The sequence below is a fragment of the Xylocopa sonorina genome, chromosome 15 (genome assembly GCF_050948175.1).
Source record: "Xylocopa sonorina isolate GNS202 chromosome 15, iyXylSono1_principal, whole genome shotgun sequence".
Classification (NCBI taxonomy): domain Eukaryota; kingdom Metazoa; phylum Arthropoda; class Insecta; order Hymenoptera; family Apidae; genus Xylocopa; species Xylocopa sonorina.
The window spans coordinates 1,331,994-1,358,893 of NC_135207.1; the positions used below are offsets into that span (position 1 = coordinate 1,331,994).

The 26,900-nt window shown below is 34.2% G+C and overlaps 4 protein-coding genes and 1 long non-coding RNA gene across 7 annotated transcripts in view; 2 read left to right on the top strand and 3 right to left on the bottom strand.

Annotated features, from left to right (window-relative positions):
* The window catches only part of Hs6st (heparan sulfate 6-O-sulfotransferase), a 209,845-nt gene extending 192,297 nt beyond the window's left edge, over nt 1–17,548 (top strand). Inside the window, exons 3-6 of one of the 2 annotated variants that reach the window (XM_076906944.1) lie at nt 10,176–10,628; nt 13,982–14,385; nt 15,542–15,721; nt 16,952–17,548. In XM_076906944.1, the coding sequence (XP_076763059.1) occupies nt 10,176–10,628; nt 13,982–14,385; nt 15,542–15,721; nt 16,952–17,269 (1,355 nt within the window). In that variant the 3' untranslated portion in view covers nt 17,270–17,548. The remainder of the gene's footprint in view (nt 1–10,175; nt 10,629–13,981; nt 14,386–15,541; nt 15,722–16,951) is intronic. The other variant, XM_076906945.1, reaches the window with a different exon arrangement.
* On the top strand, nt 5,536–7,264 carry LOC143430609 (uncharacterized). Its single transcript, XR_013102638.1, has 3 exons — nt 5,536–5,674; nt 6,823–7,017; nt 7,111–7,264. It is a non-coding gene; the product is annotated as an uncharacterized LOC143430609 (long non-coding RNA).
* Nucleotides 8,359–10,103, bottom strand: LOC143430605 (dynactin subunit 3). The gene is made up of 2 exons (XM_076906959.1): nt 9,880–10,103; nt 8,359–9,012 (listed from the first exon to the last, which is right to left on the bottom strand). Exons 1-2 carry the CDS (start codon nt 10,086–10,088, stop codon nt 8,454–8,456), a joined length of 768 nt encoding a protein of 255 aa, XP_076763074.1. The 5' UTR covers nt 10,089–10,103; the 3' UTR covers nt 8,359–8,453.
* Nucleotides 17,549–21,815: 4,267 nt separating the features above from the next.
* On the bottom strand, nt 21,816–23,260 carry LOC143430589 (SPRY domain-containing protein 7). The gene is made up of 4 exons (XM_076906934.1): nt 22,954–23,260; nt 22,433–22,710; nt 22,231–22,333; nt 21,816–22,153 (listed from the first exon to the last, which is right to left on the bottom strand). Exons 1-4 carry the CDS (start codon nt 23,057–23,059, stop codon nt 22,056–22,058), a joined length of 585 nt encoding a protein of 194 aa, XP_076763049.1. The 5' UTR covers nt 23,060–23,260; the 3' UTR covers nt 21,816–22,055.
* A 507-nt stretch (nt 23,261–23,767) lies between these two features.
* On the bottom strand, nt 23,768–25,014 carry Rpl35a (ribosomal protein L35A). 2 transcript variants are annotated; one of them, XM_076906876.1, is made up of 4 exons: nt 24,940–25,014; nt 24,170–24,429; nt 23,915–24,073; nt 23,768–23,840 (listed from the first exon to the last, which is right to left on the bottom strand). In XM_076906876.1, exons 2-4 carry the CDS (start codon nt 24,425–24,427, stop codon nt 23,817–23,819), a joined length of 441 nt encoding a protein of 146 aa, XP_076762991.1. In that variant the 5' UTR covers nt 24,428–24,429; nt 24,940–25,014; the 3' UTR covers nt 23,768–23,816. The 2 variants fall into 2 exon arrangements, with proteins under 2 accessions (XP_076762991.1, XP_076762993.1); XM_076906878.1 differs by lacking the exon at nt 24,940–25,014 and adding an exon at nt 24,826–24,939.
* Nucleotides 25,015–26,900: the final 1,886 nt, after the last annotated feature.

Genomic DNA, 26,900 nt, shown 5'->3' on the forward strand with positions numbered 1-26,900 from the left:
ATGAACCAAAAGCTCAAGAAGAAAACCATAATGTGACTATTGGAGAAGCCAATACAGAGGAAAATGTTGCATCCGTACCAAAATTGAAGATCACTGAGACAACCAATGGATCTAATCAGACAAAACTGTCGACTCCTGAAATCCCTGCAAATGAAAAGGAAGATTCCGATAGCAAGGTCAAAGTAACAATTCCGGACACCACAAAGAAATACCCCAGCTTTATTCCTGTGTCAGAAGAAATCATAGAGCCAGTACCGGTTACAGAGCCCTTCATAGTCCTTCGAAACTATCAGCTTCACCGATCAAACATGGACTTGTCGACAAACAACCCATCGGTAGAAAACGATTCGCTGGATGAAAGACACGCGGTAACTCAACCAGGACCAGTAACTGGACCAGATAATGAAAAAGCGTATCAACCAGATTTACGTCCTTCGGTCTTTCCTGTAGATCAGTCATCCGTTGCCTCAGTAGGTCAGGAAACAGATGGAAATCCAGTTGCAAATGAGCAGAATGTAGCTACGACTATTCCACCGTCTATGCAAACTAGACTACCGGACGCGGTCGTGGAGAGCACCAGTCATATCGACGTTTCTTTCTTGAATCTGCCTCCCAACGTAGTCTTCTCGAAATGCACAGCTGGCCAATTCCAGTGCGTAAACGGGACAGCCAGAGATGGCGCCTACTGCGTCGAGTTATCCGCAAAATGCGACTCTGAGAACGACTGCTCCGACGGTTCTGACGAATTTAACTGCGAGAAAGAAGGTTGCCCCGGAAACTTCCAATGTGCCAGTGGGCAATGTCTGAAGCGGGACTTGGTGTGCAATAAAATCATCGACTGCGATGACGGAAGCGACGAGAGGAATTGCGAGGAGTGGAAATGCCAGTCCGACGAGTTCAGATGTCCCAGCGGTGAGTCCTTGGAATTCAGTTATACAACCGATTATCCTGGATGCAAAGAAGTGAAAGGAAAAACCGGCATAATGCTCGATCGGTTTAATAGGCTCCCGTTCAATATTCACCATGGGTTTCACAACCGGTGAATGTTCGAACATATCGGACAGGCGACACGTTTCTCTTTTTATCAGATACTGTCAGTGTTAGTAGGCATCGTACGAGTAGATCGTTTAATCGTACGAATTATTTAGAGCAAATAGAAAATTGTCTAGTAGTAATTATATTGTGGTTATCCGTTTTATGTAATATGCTGATTGCACAGAGTTTCTGCTCGTTTCACAAATACTTGCGACGTTCCTGCAATGGTCTCGAAGAAAAAGCAGTGGAGGATTCATTCAGATGATGAAACTGTAGAATAGCTGTTCCTTTTGCGATTTTAATGATTTTTACATACATCGTGGAAATTAATAAGTCGAACAACTTTTTTTCTGTGCACGTAATTGTCGATTTTTCTTAGTTTTCGAGATATTCGAAAACAAAAATGGCTACCGCTTCAATAACTTCCATCTAGAAGTGTGTGTCCATGAGAGGTTTCTTTTGCGATTTTAATGATTTTTACATACATCGTGGAAATTAATAAGTCGAACAACTTTTTTTCTGTGCACGTAATTGTCGATTTTTCTTAGTTTTCGAGATATTCGAAAACAAAAATGGCTACCGCTTCAATAACTTCCATCTAGAAGTGTGTGTCCATGAGAGGTTTCTTTTGCGATTTTAATGATTTTTACATACATCGTGGAAATTAATAAATCGAACAACTTTTTTTCTGTGCACGTAATTGTCGATTTTTCTTAGTTTTCGAGATATTCGAAAACAAAAATGGCTACCGCTACAGTAACTTTCGTCTGGAAGTGTGTGTCCATGAGAGGACATGTATCAGTATTGATTGTTGATTATTTTTCGCTTTATCTTCTATTTATAATCTGTGTAAACAGAGTTCGAGACAGCTTGGATTCGTATTAATGCCTCGTGCGCACTTATATAAGTGACAAATAACGGATTAATAGGGTTGGATCGTTATCCAAATTCCGGCCATCTTACGGCATCCGATTACGTTATTTGTTGAATATGCAGGTGTGCATGGGACTTTTCAGTGAAGTCAAGTTGGTTCGTAGCACATAAATAAGAGATAATTGATTAGATTAATAAGAGATATAACGCGAAGGGGACAGCAACCCATCTTATAAAAACTTGTTCGTAATATCAAGTTCTACAACATATCTAAAAATAATTAGCATATTTTTTTCATAAAATACTTAACAAATGATTCAATCTTATTTCTATAGACACAGAAACAGAATATAAGTACAGATAAAGTACGATTCATCGTTTACACACTGATATTATCGGCGCGTTCTGATATCTTATACCAAAGACATCAATAACTACTTAAAGGAAGAAGAAAATAAAAAAACTGAGACTCTGAAGGAGTTTCATTTTTTCCTGCAGAAATCGTTTCTGCTGATAGTCTGCTTTTTCTATCCTTATCTATTAAAATATACAACGCGTACTTAAGAATACATATCTAACAGTTATCGATAGATTAAAGGCGGAACGAAAATGACCTACATATGTCCTTGTTGAATAATGTCAGGTAGCAGAATTTAACCAAATTCTATTCTACATTTGAACCAAAATTTTAGCAAAAATAAATCGTTTTAAACGACGCTATTTTGACTTGTGCCGCAATTATTTTTGGCCTTAGGAAGATGCATTCCGAGCTTCTGGCAATGCAACGGTCGGTCAGACTGCGAGGACCACCGGGATGAGTACAATTGTGCAGAGAGCTGCAAGAACGACGAATATCTTTGTCCAACGGAGAAGTGGTGCATACCATTAACGTGGCATTGCAATGGAATCAACGAATGTGCGAACGGAGAAGACGAGAGACTGTGTGACTGTGCTTTTGATCAATTTAAATGCCAAACAGGCGGATGCGTACCGGAAAATCAGGTCTGCGATGGCATAGAGCACTGTCCTGATCATTCCGACGAATGGAATTGTTTAATCATGAACGTGACCATGGAGAAAAATTTGACGAATGGGCAGAAAGAAGATCATTCTGAGGGCGATGGAGGCCAAGTGCTGAGTGAAAGTTCTTTACTAAAAATAAGGTGGGTGTGCATATATTACATACATATACTATCATTTATAAGCTTCCAGACACTTAATCATTTTATGCGCAACATTATTATGAAAACATGAATAACATTCTCTGCCTTAATTTTAATGTTAAATTTTATCATGGTCAATTATTTACTATAATATTTATTGAATATGGGTATAAGAAAATGATAGTTTACTGGTGTTCTTTCTACAATGTATCTTATTACAAGGTTTGGAAGAACATTTTGCTACTACGCGAGTTATACGAAAAACAGGGATCTTTTCACATAAAGAAAATGACGACGCAAAGTCTACGCGTGCTTTCTTTCTAAGGCTCTAGATTTAAGCAGTTGGAGGCCGATTTAAACCGATAGAACTCTTTCAGAGAGTCCTATTCCTTAACACAAGATTCATTTCTGTTTCTACGCTGACATATTGAAGTAATCCAATATTTAAATACGAGAAAAACAAAAACAAATTTAAAAATGTCCATGTTGTTGACTCCGTTAATTCAAAATTTTTTTTAAAAGAATTATTAATATTCTAAGCGTCTTATGTACTAAAAGTTCATGCAGAAGTGTGTCCTAGTCTTGACTTTTTGTCCAGTACAAAAATGTCAGCTCCAATTGGTGAAATTTGTTGCAGAGAAAATTACAAAATGATTATAGTAGAATTAATGGTTAAGAAATCGGCAAGCATACTAAAGTACTTTATTCGACTTGTTCTTAACTCGATAGTTCGTACAATAATGTCTTCTTAGAGCGACCGTATTAGCCTTGAGGACACCTCGAACGCTATGGCCCATTCGAATGTTTAAGCAAGGCCCCAGAGAGAGACAATGCAGTGAGGAAGTGCACATGGTCGTCCATGCACCCTGTTAGGGCATCTTGTAATTCGGTTCGAACGCGTCCTGTCCTCTATTGCAAAATAAATCTGCAGTCCATGTGCGTGTCTCAGTTGGGGGTGCGTAGTGTCATGTTCCGTCCGTTGCATTGTCTAGCAAGTTCTTTGGGTTCAGTTCTGTCCGGTACAGATTTATGACACGTAATTTCCTAGTGAGCAAGAAACGCCGGAAGCTTAAAATGTCAATTAACGAAAGAGAAAGTCTAAATCCTGAAAAAGCAGATGCGTCGTCCGCGTTGTAAAAGTAGTTGAAGTACTCTTATGTCCTACATACATGTGCAATAAGCATTTAGCATAATTGAAAACTAAATGGTACGAATTAGATAGATAATAAATATTTATAGATAATAGGTAATAATTATGATTTATAGATAGTAAATAATAAAAATTTGAAGATAGATAAATAACTTTGAAATATCTATGAAAAAAATGTACATAACATATATTATGCTAACAATATATTAGCTAACAATATTTTGCAGCAAAATGTTTGAGCTAGAATTCAATTTGAGCATATTCTATATTTTAAATAATTAATAATTGCTATTTTTATTTAATAACGAAGATACTTTTTTCATGTAGATCCACATAAAATCGACATTCTGTTATTAGTATTTTAACTAGCAAGTAAATTAGTTAGACTCTATTACCTAATGATATATACAACATATCGTTACATAAATTCCACACGATTCCATTATGTCGAAATATGTATTCTTATCGAACAACAATGTTTACCCAACTCTAGTAATAATCTACTAACTATCTACTTTCTAATCTACCACGATCGATATCTAAAACAACTTAATAGCCGGTATTTAATTTTATTTCAAAACTCGATCGAATAATTGTAAATACCTTTTCTAGTTCCCCCATAACACATATATAATAAAAACACAAGCTACCACTAATTACACCGGTAGATTCAAACCTTTCGAAGCGATTTATGTGGAATTGGTCAGACTACAATTATAACTGAAACGTAACAAATTTTTTTACAGACAGTACAACGGCGAGTCCCGTCTGATTTGCTCCGACGGATGGAACGAGGACTTCAGCAATTCCTACTGCCAGACTCTAGGATTTGCCGGCGCGGAGAGCACTCGATTCCAGACATGGAACAAAACTGGAAAGATCCTCCGGCTAAAGCCAAATCCCAATCACCGCACGTCGTTGATCACAAACCTGGAGGAAGTGGAGTTATGCGTCTCCAACAAAGTCGTACAAGTCTCCTGCCAAGAGTTCTCTTGCGGCTCGGATTATGGCGAGGAACCAACCGCGAGATTAGTCGGCGGCACTCCAGCCACCGAAGAACAGTGGTCAAGCGTCGCGCTTTTGAAGAAACCTAAACAAGGTACCGCGTGTACAGCCAGTGTGTTGGGACCTATGCACGTACTCGTCAGTTATTCGTGTATTCACAGGTAAACGAAAGTGCGACGAGGGAAACGAAAACTCGAAGATATTCGGGAAATCGATCGATCTAAGAATGTTTATTTTTCAATTTAGATACAAGGAGAGCAACGAATGGCAGCTTTTCACTGGTGAGAACCTACTGAAAGCACATCCCGTGAGAAATATTATTCCCTATCCTCAAGTGAAGTACAATCAATTCTTGTACGACAACGACATTGCGTTGGTAGAGCTCGAGAAACCTCTGATTCTCTCGAGGAACGTCAGTGCGGTTTGTCTTCCAAAGCATCGTATTCAGGTTCGCATTATCAATGTTTACCACTAATTTTTTTGTTAGTGATGCACGTGCGTGTAATAAATAGAGATATATACAGAGTGTTCGGTAATTGGTGGTATGACCGAAAAGGGAATGATTCTAGAGGAAAAAATCAGTCGAAAATATAGGATAACAATTTTTCATCTGAGGCTTTGTTTTCGAGAAAGTCAACTTTGCTTCATCAATTGTCGACTTTGAAAGTCAACTTTGTCGTCTCGATGGGACACGTAAATTACGAATACATAATGAAATAGAATATTTGAAATAAAGTTTGAAGTTTGTAACAAAGTTTATTCTTACCAAAATTGCTGAAAATGTTGGCCATTCTGCCGAAAACATAATTCTGCTCTTCTAATTAAATTTTTATGGACGCTTTCTAAGGTATTTGATTGATTTTCATGTACGAAAGACTACAATAATCTTTTCTTTCGATTGCTCGCAGCTTGTGATTTCTTCAGAATGCACAATTGATTTGATATAGCTACACAAGTAAAAGTCAAGCGAAGTTAAGCTCAGGAGAGCGTGGTGGCCAAGCTATTGTTTCAACATGACTGCATGAATTTCAGCATGAATTTTCGTGATATTGGGAGTGTTTATCAATATAACTTCAATCGAGACAATGATCTACAGTGTGATCCGCTATATCGAGATGTGATCAAGTGCACCCGCACCCGGCGAAAATTCAAAGTCGATTTTCTTGAACAAAGTCTCAAATGCAAAATTGTTACTCTATATTTTCGACTTATTTTTTCATGTAGAATCACCTTCTCGGTTGTGATGACCACCAGTTACTGAACACCCTGTATATGAAAAGAATATAAAGGATAAATGAATAAACGTCTTTTTACCAACGTATTTCCGCAAGTAAAAGAAAATATCGTCATAGCGTAATCATGCACAACTTCTTTTCGTATTAATAGCCTCTAACGTATACGGAAATAGGATAAACAACATGCTTATAGTTCTAAAATGTTAAAAAACGATTCATTTGCATTGTAATTTGTGTCATTCAACGTTGAGTTAGCGTGTCACTTATTTACTATCGGAAAAATGTATGACATTTCTTAATGCAATGTGTTACATAAAGACGTACGTGTTTAACATATGCATGTATTTTTTATCAATTTTAGCCAAGGCAAATATGCGTCATGGTAGGATGGGGATTCTCTGCGAATGGTGACGTGGATTTACACCAATATCTCAACTTTTTACCACTTCCAATGTTCGACTCCGAAAAATGCAATGCAACTAACCACTACGCAGGATTTCTTACGAAGGATAATATATGCGCTGAAATCACTGGCACAGATAAAAGACCTTGCTATGTAAGATTAATAGATATATATGTATTTTAACATTATTATAAAATTATAAAATAATTACATATTACATATATATATTAAACATTTTTATTTTAGAACGACGAAGGAGCCCCCTTGATGTGTCATCTTAGTGAATCCGAAGGGGGTTTCGCCAGATGGGAAATTCAAGGACTGCTCAGCTATCACAGCAGGTGCTCGAGAGGCCATCCACCAATTTTCTCTAGTGTAGAACCAGCATTATCTTGGTTACGAAATTCCGTGCCCGCTTTGCAAACGCAAAGTTAAGGCGTTACAACATAATTTTGTTCTCTTCGCGAGATTACGTGAGCATTAGATGAAATTTCATTCGTACGAATCGATACCGACTACACGCTGAACAAACAAAACGATAGAAGTAATTCACCATAGAGGAACCGTTCAGATTAAACGTGGTAGTTCCTTTTGAAATTGACGAGACGAAAAAAAAAAAGAACGATGTACTTAATTCATATCCGTCTGTATTTTAAACGATATGTTCCTATTTTAAATGCAAAGAACGCGTTCGACGGATAGTAATGAATGCACGGCCATTATTCGTTCTGCATCAGAAAAAGTTGTCCTGTAATGTAAATGATCAGTTTTTCCCCCGTGTCTACGTCTATAATACTGATTAATGGGTATTGCAATATTGCGTGACGACATTCCCGCTGATAAAAAAGAAAAGAAAAGGTAATAGTGGCACACACGATTGGCGATCCATGATACTTATTTACAATTAAGAAATTTGTAAATACTGTATAAAGCGACTGTTTAATATGCTTAAAGTTGTAAGAGATTTTTTACTGGTCTAGCAAATTAGGTTTAACACGCTTGTATAATGCCATCACGAGTGAGGCGTTGTGCTATTAGATGGGCGACAACCTTGGATTCTGCTGAATAATCAACAGGTTTCGTGTAACAACTGTGTCTAACCCTCTTTTGCTGATATTCGCTTTGAAGTTTACTATGTCAGAAACCATATTGGCAGAGATATAGTATTATTAATTTGTAGGATATTGTGAGAATTATATAGATCAAGTTGTTAATGATAAAATGAAAGTATTTATTGGAAACAAGAGACCAACACATAAATGCACCCGATTATTCATTAAACAGTTTATCTCAGAAATCCTAAAAGAGGATTCCTGAAACGAACAATGAAGTAGGTTAAAAAATAGGATAAATGTATATAATATATGAGTAAAACATAATTTCTTGTGTGTTACGAAGAGATACAATAATAAAGTGTTTATGTATGCATAGTCATTGATGAATGCGTAAGTATTTTTATATACTAAGATATAAAAAAATAAATGTATTTTAAATGAACCCGGAGCCTCCTTATTTTTAATATAAATAATTTTATTCTTAAAATATAATAAATAGTAATTCTTTCAATGTTACATTCACACAGTAGACTCTTAATCCAATTGTTTTTTAGGCATTGCTGCAACTTCGGCTGCTGTCACAACAGCATCTATAGTGATTAACGATTTCGAAATACTAGTTATCACTTCATTGTATTTTGAGAAAACTTCGATTATGCGGTTGTTTAATTCTTGAGAGTCTTCGTATAACTTAAGATAGGATAAAATCAGTTTATTCGTCAATTCTGGTACGTCTCGTAGATGATCAGTTTCTAGTACAGGTAGCAATTCGTGCACTTGTTTTAGCATTTCATAATTTTGCTTGATTTCTGGAGCCATTGCCATAAGCAATTGAATTTTAGCCTCCATAGGTATTTCTAAACTTTCAACTATCGGATCTAAATAATTATTCAACTCTGGTAATCGTTTAGTCATTAGAGTCGCTTTTTCCCTTCCAGATAATGCTGACGAAACTAAAGTGTTTACATGTAAAAGAGTATCAATCACGGGACTCTCCGCTGGCCTGTCATTAGTTTCATTTTTCTTCGCAAGGCCGTATATCTGTTTCTCCAACTCGGCGATTCTGTCTTCGAGCAATTCAATAGTTGCCATCCTGAATGCCAATAAAAAACATGCGATATCATCCTTGGGCATATATTTCCATTGATTCGTTAAATATAAAAATTTAAGTATAATTAGTGTACGTAAAGTACACACTGTCCGTATTAACAAGAAACTTTATGTCATCAATGGGTTATGAAGAGCAAAAAATTTAGTCTCCATTCGTAATTACTCTGCACCGTGATATTAACCACAATATCGTGTAAATGCTATTTGAAACAAATATCGTTGGTAGACGTCAGAATTGAATATAAAATATGATACTTACCTGGTGAAATGTAAAAATTTTGAAGATAAAATTCGGTTCTACTCAAAAAATTACGGAGAAATTACAATATTTATGCACATCTGACAGCGAACAAACTCGAGTTTGACAGGTGAAATTAGGTTATGGTACGTAAACGACTTCGATCGAAAGTGGCACGATATATTCCACTGCAATCGTCGATAACGTAACCTACTTCAGAGCAATCGAAAAAAGGCGCTAAATTAAATATACCAATAACGATTTCAAACTTGTACGCGAGTTCGAAAAAGATCACACGATCAAGTAAGTACGACGTCTCGACACGGTCAAGAATCGAGAACGTACACCGTCGTTTTTCTAAATAACACGTGTACCGATTTCAATGAAACGTTCGATATCATTCAGTTTTACGTCGACTACTAATCAACGCTCTTTCGAGTCCATTTTGTAAACGAAACGCAGAGATAACGATAAAGAGTATAATTGCGAAGGAACGGAGTTTCCTCAGGCACGGTTAAACTTGTGCGTAGGTACGGCGAGACAAATAGAAGGGCGAAATGGTACCGCTTTAAATAGACATGCAGAAGTAATGCATAAGTGGTGTATACCTACGCGAATATAGGTTGCAGCTGGTGTACACTCAGTTGGTTCGCACTTTTAAATAAACTCGCTCCCCACTTCGCCATTGAGAAACTGTTACAGACGAATGCCAGACAATGTCCGTAAAGAGGGCCGCTCGGCGGACGAACGGCCGTACCCACGTTCGTGTGAGCCGCGCGTATTGGTAGGGGATAGACGGGTACGGAGTATCTGTCTGTCATGGCGGACGCTCGGTGGGAGCGTAGTTTTGGCCAGGCCGTAACGGCGTGCGGTACGCGGTGTGTTTAGTCGTGAGAGAGGAAATACAGCATGGGGCGGGATAATGGGAAAACGGTCAAACGAAGAAGGCGTTAGCAATCTCTCGGTCCTTGTTGAGGACGATTTATGCGAGAGGTCCGCGACGATGGAGTCACGAGCACGGAGGACTCGTTTACGTAGCATCGTTGGTGTATGCTTGTTTCTAGCGCTCACGGGTATCATTTATCTCGGCTACTTCTGCCCGGATCACGTATGTGCTCTGACCAGTCGCGAGATCAAGGAGTCCGTGAGGCTGTCCGAGGGTCTGTCCGCTGGTCCCGGCCCCGGTTTGTCTTCCGTCTCCGTCGAATTCGACAAAAATGGCCTGCTCTCGGTACATCCTGCTCTTAGGTTGCAGAGCATCCAGGGAAGCCTTGGTTACGACGACGTGTTTACCAACGATACCTTCCAGTTTGACATTAACGGGCACGATGTCATCGTTTTCTTGCACATTCAGAAGACTGGTAAGTAAAGTTTCTCATTGTTCCATGCATCTTTTCTTCATTCTCCTTCTATCAGTATTTATTTTCGAAAAATACGCGATTAGTATTTTTCTGAAAATAAGATTTCAACGCACCAAATGCTTATGCATTATTCTTTTCAGTTATCGTCGCATTTGTTTTCCATTACAGCTGTGCTATTACTTGACGTATGCGTGCTTTTACCGTGTAATTGTTCGCCAGCTTATATTAATGTGGCAAATGTGGCAAGTGTGAATTTCATAGCTCAAACAATCAGCAGACTGTGGAACGTCCGCATAAACATATATTTTTATTTAACTCGTACACTTTGATTTCTTTTGGACGAATGCCAACAGATCCTATGGCTCAATAAAAACAATGCAACACCCCTTCTGACCATTGTACAGCTGAATCTTTGCATTATTCATTAGGCACTGTGAAACCTGCAGGCCCTATCTTAGAAGCAGAAAGAACAATTCAGGGATGTTGCCTTGTTTAATATGCCGTGCATGCATATCTCTATTTCCTTTTTCTCTTACATGCCTATGTTTTCCATAAGTTTTCCTTTATTAGGATATACAATAATGGGATATCAGTGTTGTAGAAATTTGTTTTAATCATCAATTTGTACGCGTAGGACAATAACATGAATAATTCTGTTAGATGAATGGAAAAGTTCTGTTGATTTCTATCTTACACGTAGGTAATTTTGTGTATGTATACTGATTAAGGACCGGACAAGAGGAACATAAATTCATTCTTTATAAGTTTCAATAAACTTTATAAAAAACTAAAATTTTTGCTCATGAAAGTAATAAATCTGAATTTTAGTAAAGAATTGCTTCACGCTGTAAAAATTATAACATATACTCTACATAATTTGCATGCTGTGTACATTTTTTATACTTTTGTACTTAGTTTCCCACAAATACATAAACGTTCATAACTTAGAAATAATAATTATATATATTTTATAAATTTTGAAATGACAAAAATATGTATTAAGCTTAAAAATTAGACAGTAACACAATTTTTAATTCCAATAATTCTATGGAAACATTGCAGAGAAGTTCTGCATTAACAGTAAATAATAAAATAGTTTGACAAAGTAAATAAAAATAAAACATTGCTTAATTATGGTAACGTTAGGTTAAGTATTCAGAAACGAGCTAAGAAGTTCGACTAGAAAATGCTAAATTTATTCATTTCGCTTCACAAATACAATTCTTCATTTCTTAGTTAAATTTCTTATTTGAGAAGATTTGATAAAAAAACAGTCCAAAAATATATTATATAACTATATAAAAATATATTATATGAACCCTGAGAAACAGAATTTTATAAAGAACATTAATGGATTATGAAAAATATATATCATAAATGTTAGTGTAATATTGAATGCACATATTATGCAAATATATAGAAAAATAAATAAAGTTATTAAAAAATATCTTAGACTTGGAAAGACTCAAATCTATTTTTATTAAGATCAAATTATACCTGATTTTATTTACCTATTCTTTCTTTATTTTATTAGGATCATTGGCCATAATGCAAATTAAAATAATAAAATTATTGTTATTTAATAAATTTAATTGTGTAAAAATGCAGAGTTATATAAAATAGCATCAAGTAAATAAAATGTTATTTATACGCACAAATATAATTCGAATATTGTTTTCAAATAAATGACGGTAAAATACAATTTTGTAGTCTCAAAAATAATTGAATTTTATAGAAAAATAGACGAAAAATTACGGTACACTATTTAGGTCAATCTGGGTCTGAAGGACAGGAGAGTTGTAACGAACATAACTTCTCTACTTACTTAACAATAAATTGGAAAATTATATAGAATAAATCTGAAATAAATGCACGCAATTTGGGACCGGATGCGTGCAGTTATTTATGGGAATGAAATCTTCGTAGTTGATTAATTTCGAGCTGAGCCTTACGGTTCACTTTGTAACGACGAGAACAGCTAGCGAAGAGGAGAGAGGGATTATAGGTCGAGACAGCTAAAAAGACATGAAGGCTTGAGTATTGATGAGATGATATTAATGCAATCATAATTTTTTTTACTTTTGACTTTTTATCGATAATTTTATTAACATATTGATGAGATTTTATCGGTCAACATGATTCCAATCGCGGTACACAATTATCAGAAGCGATAACGAACAGAAAAATGAGTTACATTAGGTTCGTGCATATATGTCGAGTTATCTTTACATGTAAACGTTTGTCTCTCTACTTTCGCTATGCTTTTTTTGCATAACCTCGTTTATAATCGTACTGTCCATTGCCAGAGTCACATTTCAACACAGAATTTCTCAAAAGTGTTCCCTTTTGTTATTTGTTTTGAATTTTGTGCTGATATGAATTCAACTGATATTCGTGTAATTTTTTTATACAAGTATGAACTTGGTAATAATACCGCAAAAGCTGCACATATTACCAGGTTATAAACCAGGCGTTTGGGTAGAATACTGTTAACGATCGAAAAGTGCAGCGTTGGTTTGAAAAATTTCGGTCTGGTGATTTTTCCCTAGAAAGGTACCGCGTGGAATCTACGAGGAAACTTTCTATCAGAGTAAAAGTTGACCATTCAACAATATTGTGACACCTTTCTGAGATTGACAAGGTGAAAAGAATGGACAATATGCTCGTCATTAACTCGATCTCATCGAGAGCCATTTTTCGATCGGATTATCGATTGCGATGGAAGATGGGTTCTTTACGACAATAGGAAAAGGCATGCTCGATAGCTTGATAGGGATGAAGCTTGTGCTCATACTCCAAGGTCATCACTTCAACTACGGGAAATTTTAGTAACAGTTTGGTAGAATGCGACTGGAGTAATTCACTATACGTTCCTGCGGACTGGGGAGACAATCACAACCGAAAAATACTGCCAGTACATTGATGAAATGCATGAAAAATTCTTCTTGACAACGCTCGGCCGCATATGACATTTTGTAGCACTCAGTTTATTCACTGAATCTTTGGCCAATCAACTTTCATTTTTTCTAACATTTAGAACAGTTTTTATCGGCTAAACAAATGGAGCATATTTTGATTAAGTAAACAGTTTTTAAAAGATACGCAATTTTATGTATTCAGTAAAAGTCCGACATATACACACTGATCAATGAATCTGATATTAGTAGAATTTGTATCAATAAAAAATGAATGAAAAAAGGATTGTTGTTTTTTCTTTCGTTTACGAAGAGAAACTGCTGGCGTGTTATATTATACCAAACAGATAACTCGAGTGCATTTAACGTAGGTCTCGTACGACGTAGCTAAATTTACCGGTATTTATTAATCCTTAAATACCCGTTTATGTGTTACAGGAGGTACGTTGTTTGGAAAGCATTTAGTTAGAGATCTGGATCTACAAAGACCGTGTTCTTGTCAAAGGAGACGCAAGCGTTGTTTCTGTTTCCGTCCAAATCGCAATGAAAATTGGCTTTTCTCGCGATACTCGACCGGCTGGAAGTGCGGTTTACACGCCGACTGGACAGAACTGACTAGCTGTGTTGACGCAGAGTTAAATAAAATCGAGGGGGATGGGATAAAACGTAGATACTTTTATATAACTATAATAAGGGATCCGGTTGCACGATACCTGTCCGAGTTTAGACACGTGCAAAGGGGCGCAACGTGGAGAGGAGCTCGCCATTGGTGTGGCGGAACTCAAGCGAACATACCACAGTGCTATCCTGGCTCTAGCTGGCAAGGGGTCTCTTTGGAACAGGTAATATTATGTCACCAATTTTTTAAATGATATTCACTGTATTGTAATTCGAAAGCATATTTCTATCAACTCTCTCGTGAATCCACTAGCGACTTCTTTTGAAGTACGTTATCTAAAAGGCTTTCATATTTAGAACCACATTAAGATAAGCATTTTTTTCTTATCTTGTCTCTATTTTTTTCATACAAGGAATAGATAATATTTTTCCTCCTTTGTATATATACTTGTATGAAAACAGCAGTAATAATATAGTAATATATAATATATTATATAAAATAGAAATGTTTCAGATAAAAATTAAATACCTTTTTGTATGTACCAGTATTTCAATTGGCATCAAATTTTCGCCACCGCGTATTAAATAATTGTCAGGCTCTGAATTTTTAACAAACAACAAAACTCTTTAAGAAATTCTTATGCGTTCATTTTCTTAGCGTTCAAAAGTACAATAGTAGGTATGTTCTTGACAGAAATTTGCAGAGAAAATTTACTTGGGTGCATTCAGGGCTAAGCTGCAACTCTGCATGATCTATTTACATCTTTAAAAATTTGTTGATACACTTTCGTAATGTATTCTTAGCTTTAAATCGTTTGAAATAGCAATATATCGCTTGATGAATTATTTCTCCTTTTTTGGTAAAACTGCTATTTAAATCTCACACGCAGTAACATACGATTATAAAAATAAGATGTCAGATATCTGGTGTGCTAACCGAAAGCTATACCGAAATTGAGCACCATGCATTTTACAGTATTACAAATTAATACATCGCCTACATTGGTTGCTTCTTAGCGTGAACAGTTTAAAACTATCTTTTTTACAGGGGATGACAAGCTGTATCGATTAACGCATAAAAAGATAATATTTAATGTTCGATTTCTCATGTTCTTTATCATCCAAATTATGTTTTTTTTTTAAATCATTCTACTTTTATCTGAAACATCTCTTTCCGTTACAATCGGTTTCGGATTTTATACTCATGAGGTAATCGTGATCCAACGAAAGTGCTTAATGAGTTACCACAGAAATTTGATATTATCTGTACGAAATATTTTATCTAAACATACGGAACTAACGTAATGAGAGTAGATTGTAATTCTATTTAGAAAAGTGAATTGAAACACTTTTGATGAACAATTGTTGTTATTTATGTAGTTTATGGCGTGTCCATATAATTTGGCAAGCAACCGCCAAACGAGAATGTTGGCTGATCTATCGATTGTTGGTTGTTACAATTCTACGCTGAGCAGCTTGGAGAGAGATCGTCTCATGTTGGCTAGCGCTAAGCACAATTTGCAATTCATGCCTTTCTTCATGTTGACTGAATACCAAAAAGTAAGAATTAATTTTTTTGTTGACAATCAAATTGTGCATGTTAGGCTATAATCGCTCGCATTATTGCTCTACGTCATTGTAACAATCCCTACTGACTCCTTTACGTAACGTGTTCTCGTTTCACTCACCATTTGATCCTAAAAATCTTTTATTCTAACATATTAAACGCGTTACGCTTCGAACTGTTTGTATATTCACCAGATGTCCAAATCTTCTGAAAGATTATTTTGGCTGCTAAGTTGCTTGTACCGTCTGTATTAACAAGAAATTTTATGTTATACCGGGGAATCATCTGTTGGAAAGTAGCTCATAACGTAAATATTAGTCTTACCCACCACCGTACATGGGCGATAAATATGCTTGTAAACACTCCACGCTTTTAACCTTTCAATTTTGGAAAGTTTCACTCCTGAATCGTGTAAACGGCATCGAAATTATAATTTCGTGTCGTTATCGTTACTTTCCTTTAACACGTTCACGCCGGGGCGAAAATTTACGTTTTTTTGAGCGCACATTTCTTGCATCAAGCACTTATTTTTTTTAACGACTAATTCTCTGAAAACGCGTGACCCACGAGTGGGTCACGCCGCCCCACAGAACAGGAACATCATCACGGAACAGTCAAGTGTGACCCACCGGTGGGTCACCCCGGCGTGAACGTGTTAATACGATCGAGACTAATAGACAAATTAACAATCACGCAAATGCAACAAAATTGCACAGTAAAATGGCTAGTATCAGCATGAAAAAAATATATATTTTTTATTCGAGGTCTTCCTTATACAATATAAGTTAAAAAGTTTAACGCTATTATATTTTAAGAAACGCATTTCGTCCCAATTTTGATTTTTCACTATCCGTGGCTGATGGTTTGGTTTATTATTTTTGATTCATTGTTGCACAAAAGAAAAGCTAATACGGTTTCTTAACGAAGTGCATTTCAATGATTTTATTTTGTTCGATTCATCATTAAATGAATTCCACCCACTATAAATGTTATCGAATATCATATATATATGCGTATATAGTGTGTGATTTAATTCGCAATTCAATCAAGAAAACGATAAAAATCTTTATTTAGAAATAAACAAAGAATACAGAATAAAATTTGTTCTTTATATTTCCTACGAATTCCGTCGCACGCTATATAAGATGAAAAGCTCGTTTTTCAAACCCTCATAACGTGTTATGTATGTGAGCGTTATAAAAAATTGCCTTACAATCAACCAGGTGGGACAATATTCTTTCGAAGAAACGTTTAAGATGAGATTCGCCGTTGCGTTCGAACAACACAACGCAACGCTAAGCGCTGCCACAATGGCTACTCTAAGCGACGAACAATTAGACGCTGTGCGTAGATTAAACAGGCTGGATCTGGAATTGTACGACTTTGCGAAGCATCTAGCGCTTGAAAGGTACAAACGGCTAAAGGACCGCGACCCATATTTCGTACAACGAATACAACATCTCGGTGAATTACCATCCAGACAAAGCGCGACGGAGTTCAATTGGGATTCTGTTATCGAAGATACTACGGACATTGAATGATATGTAAGTATTATATTTCGATGCTCTGCATTCATAAGTGAGTGAGGAACAAAAGGTTGCTCTGATTCTGAGTATCTCAGGGAATCGTCCTTGAAATGAAAGAAATTTTACGTACAATTATCGCGTGCAGTCTTATTTGCATAGAACTTACCAAAAGCATTTATAGAGAATAGCCGTGGATAAGACCAAAGAGAGAAAAAGAGAGGGAGAAAGAGAGAGGGAGAGATCAAAGAGGATCTTGGTGTAACCGTTGAAATTCTCTTTCGATAGTTATACATATATATATATACATAATCACACAAAGTTTTTTATTATTTTTTATAATGTTCGTAAATACTCTTGAAGAAGTTCTTCCATTTAACGTAATTTTTGCTTATAACGTTGCGTTTAGGCGTTGCGATTAAAGCGTGTCAATGTTTCTTATTTCGTACAGAAGAGTAACTTTGCACACCAATCTTTCTTATGCTTGTTAAAAAGTTCATTCGATTATTGAAAGTAATATAATTATTTCTTAAATGCATACTTATTTTGAGAAACCTAACAGGTTAAAAATATTATTAACATTAATGTGTTCTTCTTAGTATTTTATATGATACTTGACATTGTATACGTATTTTGTCTTGTAATTAATATTTTATCAAGTATAATAATAAAAATTAATTTGATATTTTTTTTTATTAAATTTACTAATACGCATTTATATATATATTCTCTTTACTTTACTTTCAAATTTTTATGAATGCCTTTTCATATCTTATGACTAAAAAAATAATTTCATTTTTCGTTGTAAAATTTACGATAACGATACTTTCTGTTAAGTATCATTTAAGAAATATTAAGTGTCGTCCCTTTTCGTAAAGCGAAATATTCTTTGCTTTGAAAGTGATGGTAAAGGTTATAAATTTGATCGCAGTTTATAATTTCTAATCAGCACGTGAAAGAAGATAATAATACATGTATAAAAACTCGTATTTATAGTGAAATTTGAACGATAAATATTTCAAATCATAATTTTGTAAATATATTTAAAGTCTATATTTTTTAATAGAATAATTTGCAGTGTTATTTGGGCGAACTGGTATTAGGTTTAATAAACGCGATTTGTATAGTTTAAGTAATAAAATGTACGTTATGGGAGCAGCAATTTGTACCGCACAAATACAAAACGCGCGAAGCAATGAGAGTCTGCAACGATAGCCACGTATAGTTATATATGTATATATACATACATATTCTTCAGAAAAATGCCAATGTCCTCAGATGTAAACAAATGTAACTATTACATAAAAATTTGAACATAGAACAAATATTTTTGTTGTAAAAAAAGAATTGAGATGACAATCTCAATAACTGAAATAAGGCCAACGTTGCATTAACGTAATATATAATTTAAAAAATGAAATATTACGTTAACGCAACGTTGATCGTAAATGGACTGTAGCACAATATAATTGATATTAAAAGCAAACTAGTATTAAATTAAAAAAAAAAGAAATTCTTAATTGTAATATATAATTTCACTTATAAACTATATATACTTTTTACATGATGACAATAAACGTCGTGGCTGCGTCATTGCAAAACTGTTCAACGACTGATGTCGAGATGATAACTGCGCATCTTATTTTACGCAGATTGCCACGGAAACATCACATTGCCTCATGCGTTTCTATCACTTAGTACGGTAAGAATCGCTGTCCCATATTGTTCATGTGAATGTTGGAATGAATGGTCATTGGATAAACGTGTTTAATATTAGACGCTGATTATGTGACTGTTGACAGAGGTCGTTTCATTTTAGCGTATAGTTACACAACTTTTCAATTAAAAAAGCTTTGTTTAACATCTTACTTATATGCAATCGCAGGGAATACAAACATTTACGGTTTAAAAGTATTTCTCGTACAGAATTAAGTAATCGTTATGTTAAGTATCAAATAGCGTCGCATTCAGTTAAAAAGATCACGTACTGGTTTAATGTGTTAGAATTGCAGATACAATAAAACTCAATGGGTTACCATTATAAATATTTCATATCATTCAGTCATGAAATAAATGTAATATATACACACACACACTCACACATTCACACACATATACATACACATACATGTTAGATAGATCTAATTAACTAGCATTAAGTCATTACGAAGCAAAATTGAAATGCTCTCTTTAACTTCGTATTCACTGGTTGCATAAATGGTGCGCCAACGTTTGCGAACCTTTTCAGCGGTTAGCGTAGGGAACGTACGCGAATGTCCGCTAAACGTTCCCGAGTATTTACGAGTCGGTAACTTCAAACGAAATTCACAAATACTCGTTAACATTTCCAGACGTTCGTGAATGTTCCTGAACATTGTGTGCGACCAGTAGATACGAGACTTTGTCTATGTATATTAGTCTTATATGCGATTGCCATGTTTACATTATAAGTTGAATCGTAAAATCTGTGCCATGAGTCGTGTCAAAAGAAATCGATCTGTTTCTTTCCTTTCTTTTTATTTTCCTAGCTCTGCTATTAAAAAGTAATTTATGTTAATTAGAAAAGCGTAACATTCTCTTCTCTAATAACTACTCTTCACGCTCTTCACGGCTTCTCATGGCCTATGCTAAACGTTTCCTTTTTCGCGTACTCGTCGGGGATAGTAGTATCAACGCAATTTTTGCACTGTAAAATATGTTTTTTGAAACATTGTGGAAAGAGAAAGAAAAATTGGCATGATACTATTATCAATCACAGGCGGGCAATTTGTGAATAATCTATTTATAAATATACACGCATACAAACAATATTTAGCATGTATAATATGATTAACAATAATGATCATTTAAAAATAACATTAAGGACCAAAGATTTAATAAGTTTTTACAAAAATGCAGAGAGCTTGTTACAAGCAATTGTAAAAAACAAATAACTTTTTGTATATTCTTAAACAAAGTGATTATTACAATTGCAGTAAGCGAGAAGATGTATTTCAAGATCTTTCCACTTGGTACATGTGCGGATGCAATAATTACGTGTATCTAACTTCGAAGGAAAGAAAAATGATTTTTTAAGCAAACGATACACCGATTTTTAACAATACAGTGCATATTTTCACAAATACATTTACGTTTTCTATATATGAACATCCGCAAATTAACTCAGAAATCACGAACATAAATTACACAGGGTGCGTGCAGTATTTAAAAATTAGCGTAATGCATTTAGAAAATACCACCATTTGCCATTTTATCGACTTCTCATGTTTCGCCAACTGCATATATTTTTGCCATTTTATGTCGTATATATCGAAGTGTTTATCTCATTACGCGTGCAACGGAATACTTGTGATTATTCATACACGATTGTTAAGTTGATAATTGTTTGAGTACTAGCATTATCAACATTGTAAAAAGTGAACAAATGTTCGTCGAGACAAGCGTGAATGGATGATTAGCTTTAATAATGTAATGTGAAATGTCTAACATGAAATTAAGTTGTGTAACAGGAAGGAAAAAAGGAGAGATAAAAACAAAAAAGCCATGACAGTAGCCTAATAAAGCAAAATATAGGCCTAAGCCAATGGTACCTTATGTAAACCAGTGTACATACCATACCATTAAATCATTACGGAACAATAAATTGTTGTGTACACAATATTACACAATATTATACACGATCTTATACAGACATACATAAATGCATATGAAAATATATATTATATAAAAATATTATATGTGCGTAAGTTGTACACACATATATTTAAAATTATGTTATTTGATTATTAAACAATTATATAAAAGGAAGTATGTAATTATTTGAAAAAAAAAAAGTAGAAATAAGAACTTGATTGTACTATCGTTCCTGATTTCATTACAATACTGATTGCATGTGCTACTTTGTTTCATTGTGCTGCTGAGAATTATAAAAATGGAGTTTGCTAGTGCAATAAAAGGATATTATGTATTGTAAATATTCAACAAATATAAGAAGTATTTGTACAGTAACTAATTTACATAATTATTAAATAATGTACCTATGTGCTTTAAAAAAATTGGTACATATTCTTATAAATTTTCACAATTTCATAGAACAATCTTAGATATTTGTTTCATATATTTAAATGAGAATAATAATAATAATAATAATAGTAATAATAATAGTAATGATAATAATAATGAGAGTTTAGAAAACAAATTAAAATTTTGTATTTATTATACATAAAATAAAATGTAATACATATTTAGCACATATTCTAAATGTTATATTTGAAAACAGTCAACTTATTTTTAATTCATTTAAAATTGCTATGATTATTGTTAAAAATACTAAAATATGAAAAAAGTATTAATAATTGTAACAAAATACTACAGAAACCATATTTTGATTATGTAAGATGTGATAGCATAAAACTGATCATATAAGTGTAAAATAGTACTGCATAAGCAGTTTTTTTTTATCATATATAAAAAGGTACATCGTGAAAATCATGGAACAACCATCATAAGGCTTCATTTTTATGAACACTATACCGAAAGTATAAAGTATAAAGAAAACATTGGGAAAAGATATAAAGTAAAATGTTTATTTTGCAATCGTTAATTAAATATATTTGTACATCATTATTACAAGAAATATTTTTTATTCATAAAATTATATTTTAAGAGTTTCTGCCTAAACTAGAATAATCTTTGATTCTGTAGTTCAATGTTAGACAAATATATAGGATGGACATAAAATGCATTCATTGTCAGTGTCAAGCCGTAAAAGTGATTGACACAGACAACACGGTGATACTTTCTGCTAAAGAAGCGATTGCTCTAGCATTATTTTTTCAAAACCTGTGGGCGGAGGATGAGCAAAGTTATCTAAAATTAAGTCTAAGATGGCCCCATCGTCCACTACAAAAAGAAGATAAAGAACTTATTCTTTATCTAAATTAAATATCATTAAGCTTATTTAATTTCCAAACAATTACCGTATAGTACCGGATACACAGTTCCCTTTATTCCCATTACTGGAACTTCCATCGATTTACCATTTAAGTAAAAATTAAGTTCTATATGATCGTAAGACACACCCTGATGAACAAAAAGTCGTTAACTTATAAACTGGCATACAGCAACATATATATATATATATATATACATATACGTATATGCACACGATTGTTTACGCACTATAATATCTCCTTCTTGGACCGGACATTGAATTTTATGTAATTCTTGTTGATTATGCCTTACAATATTATCAGAGTTAAGTGCCCAACTTTCCGTGTCATTACCACCGATCATGACGTTAAGGTCCGTAGACCTTGTAGCTAATCCTATAGCCCATATACCTCCTTGTTGTATTTTGACTTCAAAATAACTTTTGCTCTGGGCAAGGGGAGCATTTGTTAAGGCACCACCGCGACCGCACACTCTTAGACCATTTTTTACAATCACAACTTCGTGTCCTGCACCAATTCGACAATATTTTCCTTAAACACTGTGACGTTTCGAGAAATTTAATAATTCAACGTCGTCAGATGAAATGTTCGTCGTGAATCATAATGAATCAACGATGACACTGAACCACGCATTATCTCCAAGATGTGGAAAATATTTGATGCAAATTTTACGGAAATAGAGAAACTATTGTTAATTCAATTAGAACGCGCGTCATTTACAGTACTCGAATAATAAGAATAGAAAATTACCCATGTAAGATGTGTCTAAAGCTATAGGATTCGGTTCCCTCTTCGGTATTTGAGCCGCGGCAAAGCCAAGGCCGTCAAAACAATTTCTTAAACAGCAAAACATCATCTTCGTTTTACCTTCCTTCGACTACCGTTTATACACGAACGAACAAACGCAGCGTCATGACGGTCTCAGGAATAAAGTGTCTTTTCCTCTCGTAATACGAGTACAACACAGTGGACTAGTAATATTTACTTCTCTCGCGCAAAGAAAGCCTTAAACATCAAACACCACTCGGATACGATCGTAAGTCGGTGCTGTGTGTTTAAGGTTCAGTGTGTGGGTAGACTGTGCGTAGAAAACAAAAATGGCTTCCCTTCGAATTTATGGAATCAATATTAAATAATCGTTTCCTTTAAGTTCCATTTCTTTTATTAAGTGTAATATTTGTTTTAGTTTTACTTATTTTTCAACGTTCTCACGAAATATATCACGCGAGAGAATGTAATTATTTCTATTTGAGGTTATGTTTCTATGCCGCATAACTTTCTGTTTTTCTTTTACTACTTTACATACGAATAGTGAGTCATGCACATATATACACTATTTATTAATAAATAAAAATAGATTGCAGTATTAGCAAGTAAATAATTATTTCCAAAATAGTAAAGTAACGAGAGTTAATTCTTGATAACTTGTAGCGAACTTTGACAGAAAGAAATAAATTCCAATAGTAACGTAAAGTAATTTTAACATTTATTAATGATTATTTCGTGAGTATGGTTAGTAGTATAAAAATATCAATTAATAAGGACAGAAATTAGAAAAACTGTATTTATTACCAAAGCGGTATTTATTTACTTATTTTATACAAGAAAACACTTTATATCCGACTAGGATACAACATCTGCAATAAAAAACACAATATTACCAAATTTACATTTGTTACGTTCCATTTAGATTAAAAATCAACAAACTTACAATCCTGATACGGTGACCCATAGCTTTAGCTGGTAAATTCTTCTTAAACTTAGCACGCACTGAACCACTGGTTCCATGTGGCCGGGTTACTTTGCCCCAAATAGCCCGAACTTTTGTTTTTCTGCTTTTCTTGCCAGGAACAGGCGTCTTATTCTTCGCCTGAAAAATATTAAATGACGATTACCATTGTATTCAACATTTTAAATATTGTAATAAGATTTCAAACAAAGTAAATAAAAGAATAATAGAAATTACCTTATATACATAAACACATCGTTTGCCTACGTAGAAATCTGAATCGCATTTGGTCCTAGCACCTTCAACTTTTAGTAACGCGGTATGTTCGTGTTGATTACGCAGTCCACGTTTGTAACCAGTGAAGATAGCCTTAGCATAAAGACGTCCGTGTCTTTTGAAGGGCCTCTTTTTCAGCGGAGGAGGCTCCACTGGTTTCTCCTTAGATTTCTTGGTTATTTTCGTTTTGGCCTTTGGATCAGCAGGTGCGTCTGCCATTTCTAATGACAGAAATTACATTTATGAGGACGTGTCGATATATTCAGCATTATATTACTGCAAACATGATTCTTCAATAAACTTGGCGTGTTACTATGCGTGCAGCTGTGACTCAATGATTAATGAATTTTAAGGTTATTCTAATGTCTTAGGTGTTATGAACGCAATTTTGAAATTACAAAAAAGATAGAATTTCATTGCAACGTAAAAATTGAGTATACTTTTAACGCGATTTTCATTAAAAACTCATGAAAAATTGTAATGTCAAACTATTCAGATTTTAAAACAGTGTACACGCTTTTGTTGTTATACGGTTGGAAACGCCGTACAAAGATAGGTTCTCATAATCCGTTAAAATCGATAAAAAATATATGAAATACAGCAATAAGAATAATTACGTAATGTCACTGAGCAATAAACAATAACTTGAAGATATTATTAATTTATCAATTTCAGTAGTTTAACATATTTTAAGTAATAAATACAGGAGAGTCTGACACTATAAAACGTACCGGATGTGTATCGCGAACTAAAAGAAACAGGAAACTGTAGCCACCGTACGAGAAACAGACGAAATAATTTCGATGATAATGTAGTATGCGATGTTACCAATCTAATACTATTTTTGTTGTTGTTACGAGGAAATACTGTGTAACGAATGTAAGGAACAGATGTCGCTGTGTGTACGATATGTTGTATAATATTATCAATAAGGACCTTATGTATTCTATGCATTCATCTTGCAAAACTGCATCTCCTATTTTCTGAAGAAATGGTGACTCGTACGTATTTCCACTTGAAATTATTGATAGTATTTAATATAACGAGTCCTTTTCCCTTTAATTCTTTTTTAGACTTGTATAATATATAATCCTTGAGCTTAACGCGAGTAGCCACCCTCCAGTTTATGAAAAAGATAGAAAAATCTTTGTGTAGAACTGAACGTTTTATAGTTCCCGCGATGTGGTATTCAGTTGTACGCATGCGCACGCTCTGTGTGACGCTGCGAGAAAAGCACTGTCGCACTCGCAGTGCTGATCCTAGCGCGCTAATAAAAGGTAGCTCTAAACACGTAAAAAATAGGATTTTTGTTTCCTTTCAGAGAATTTTAAAACAAAGCTGCTTCGAAATATCGTGTAAGAGACCATACATTCAGTTATTCGAAAAAGCTACTTCGATTCACGTTTTTCAATGATATACGTACGCGAATTGAGATCATCAGCGTGGTGTTTCGTGGAGTAAACAATTATTAGACATTTTTACGTAAACTAATAGGGATGTTTTTTTGGATGCAACTCGTCGACAATCGACATAAAATTTGAATGGAACGGAGGGGAGGATAAATACAAAATTTTAGATTCAGTATCCGTGCAGCTTTTGTTTTTCTACAATCCGTTCCAATTTCGTGACCATCGACTATTACGACTTTTCGGAACTTTAGTCACATCTTCCAATAACAAAAGCTGATCAACGGTGCTTGTTGTTCAATTCTGTCTTTATATATATTTGAACAATTGAAATTTGTTTGAATGTTGTATGAAATTTTCTTTCATGTTTGACGCAAAGTCACAGTGAGGGCGCCTCTTATCGCTCAGCGTGAAGTGTGAGATGGGGAAAGCATTAGACCTGTCGGTAAATGCGTTACCTTCTTTCGAGGCACGTAACCATATTAATTTGTCGACTACATTAAACATTTATATTCTGTAAAAGTTTGTTTATAACTAACGTACACTTATCAAATTATTTCATAAGCAAATTATTTTTTACTCGTTTATTTCATCGTTAAAGTTGTATGTTTTGTGTAAATGCAAGCAACTGTTCAAATAAGCAGATGTATAAATAAGTTTGTTACTATATAATATTAATCTAATAATTAGATTTCTGTACATTTTTATTAGTCTAAGTGTTTGACTTTAGTTTGTTATAGATTTATAGTAATGATGAACTAATGATCAAGTGTAATATTTTTTTTATAAAGATTTCGTAATATTTAATTTATAGAAATATTTGTAATGGAGTTTGGTTAAGCTGGTAATTGTAGTCTACCATAATTAACGATATTATAATATATTGTTATCGTGTGAATTATTACAATCTTTTTATTGGTCCACTCGATAATATTCGATATATAATAAGCTTAATATTACTCAATTATAAACATTAATAATTTATTGAGGATACCAAGGTGAAAATAGAACTGATTACAACAGGCATCTTAATAATTTTATAATTGCTCAAAGCAAAGGCGTCAAATTTTATTAAATTTTAACGAGAAATTAGAATATTCAAATATAAATAATGAATTGCATTAATATGTATATTATTTAACTGATGATAGGTTGTATTAATATACATAAATATGTAGAATCTGCATATTATGATTATACATTATAATTATAAATTTATACATATTATAGTTATATAATGGTCTTTCGCGTATATTTTTATTAAAGACATACACTTTGTAGTTTAA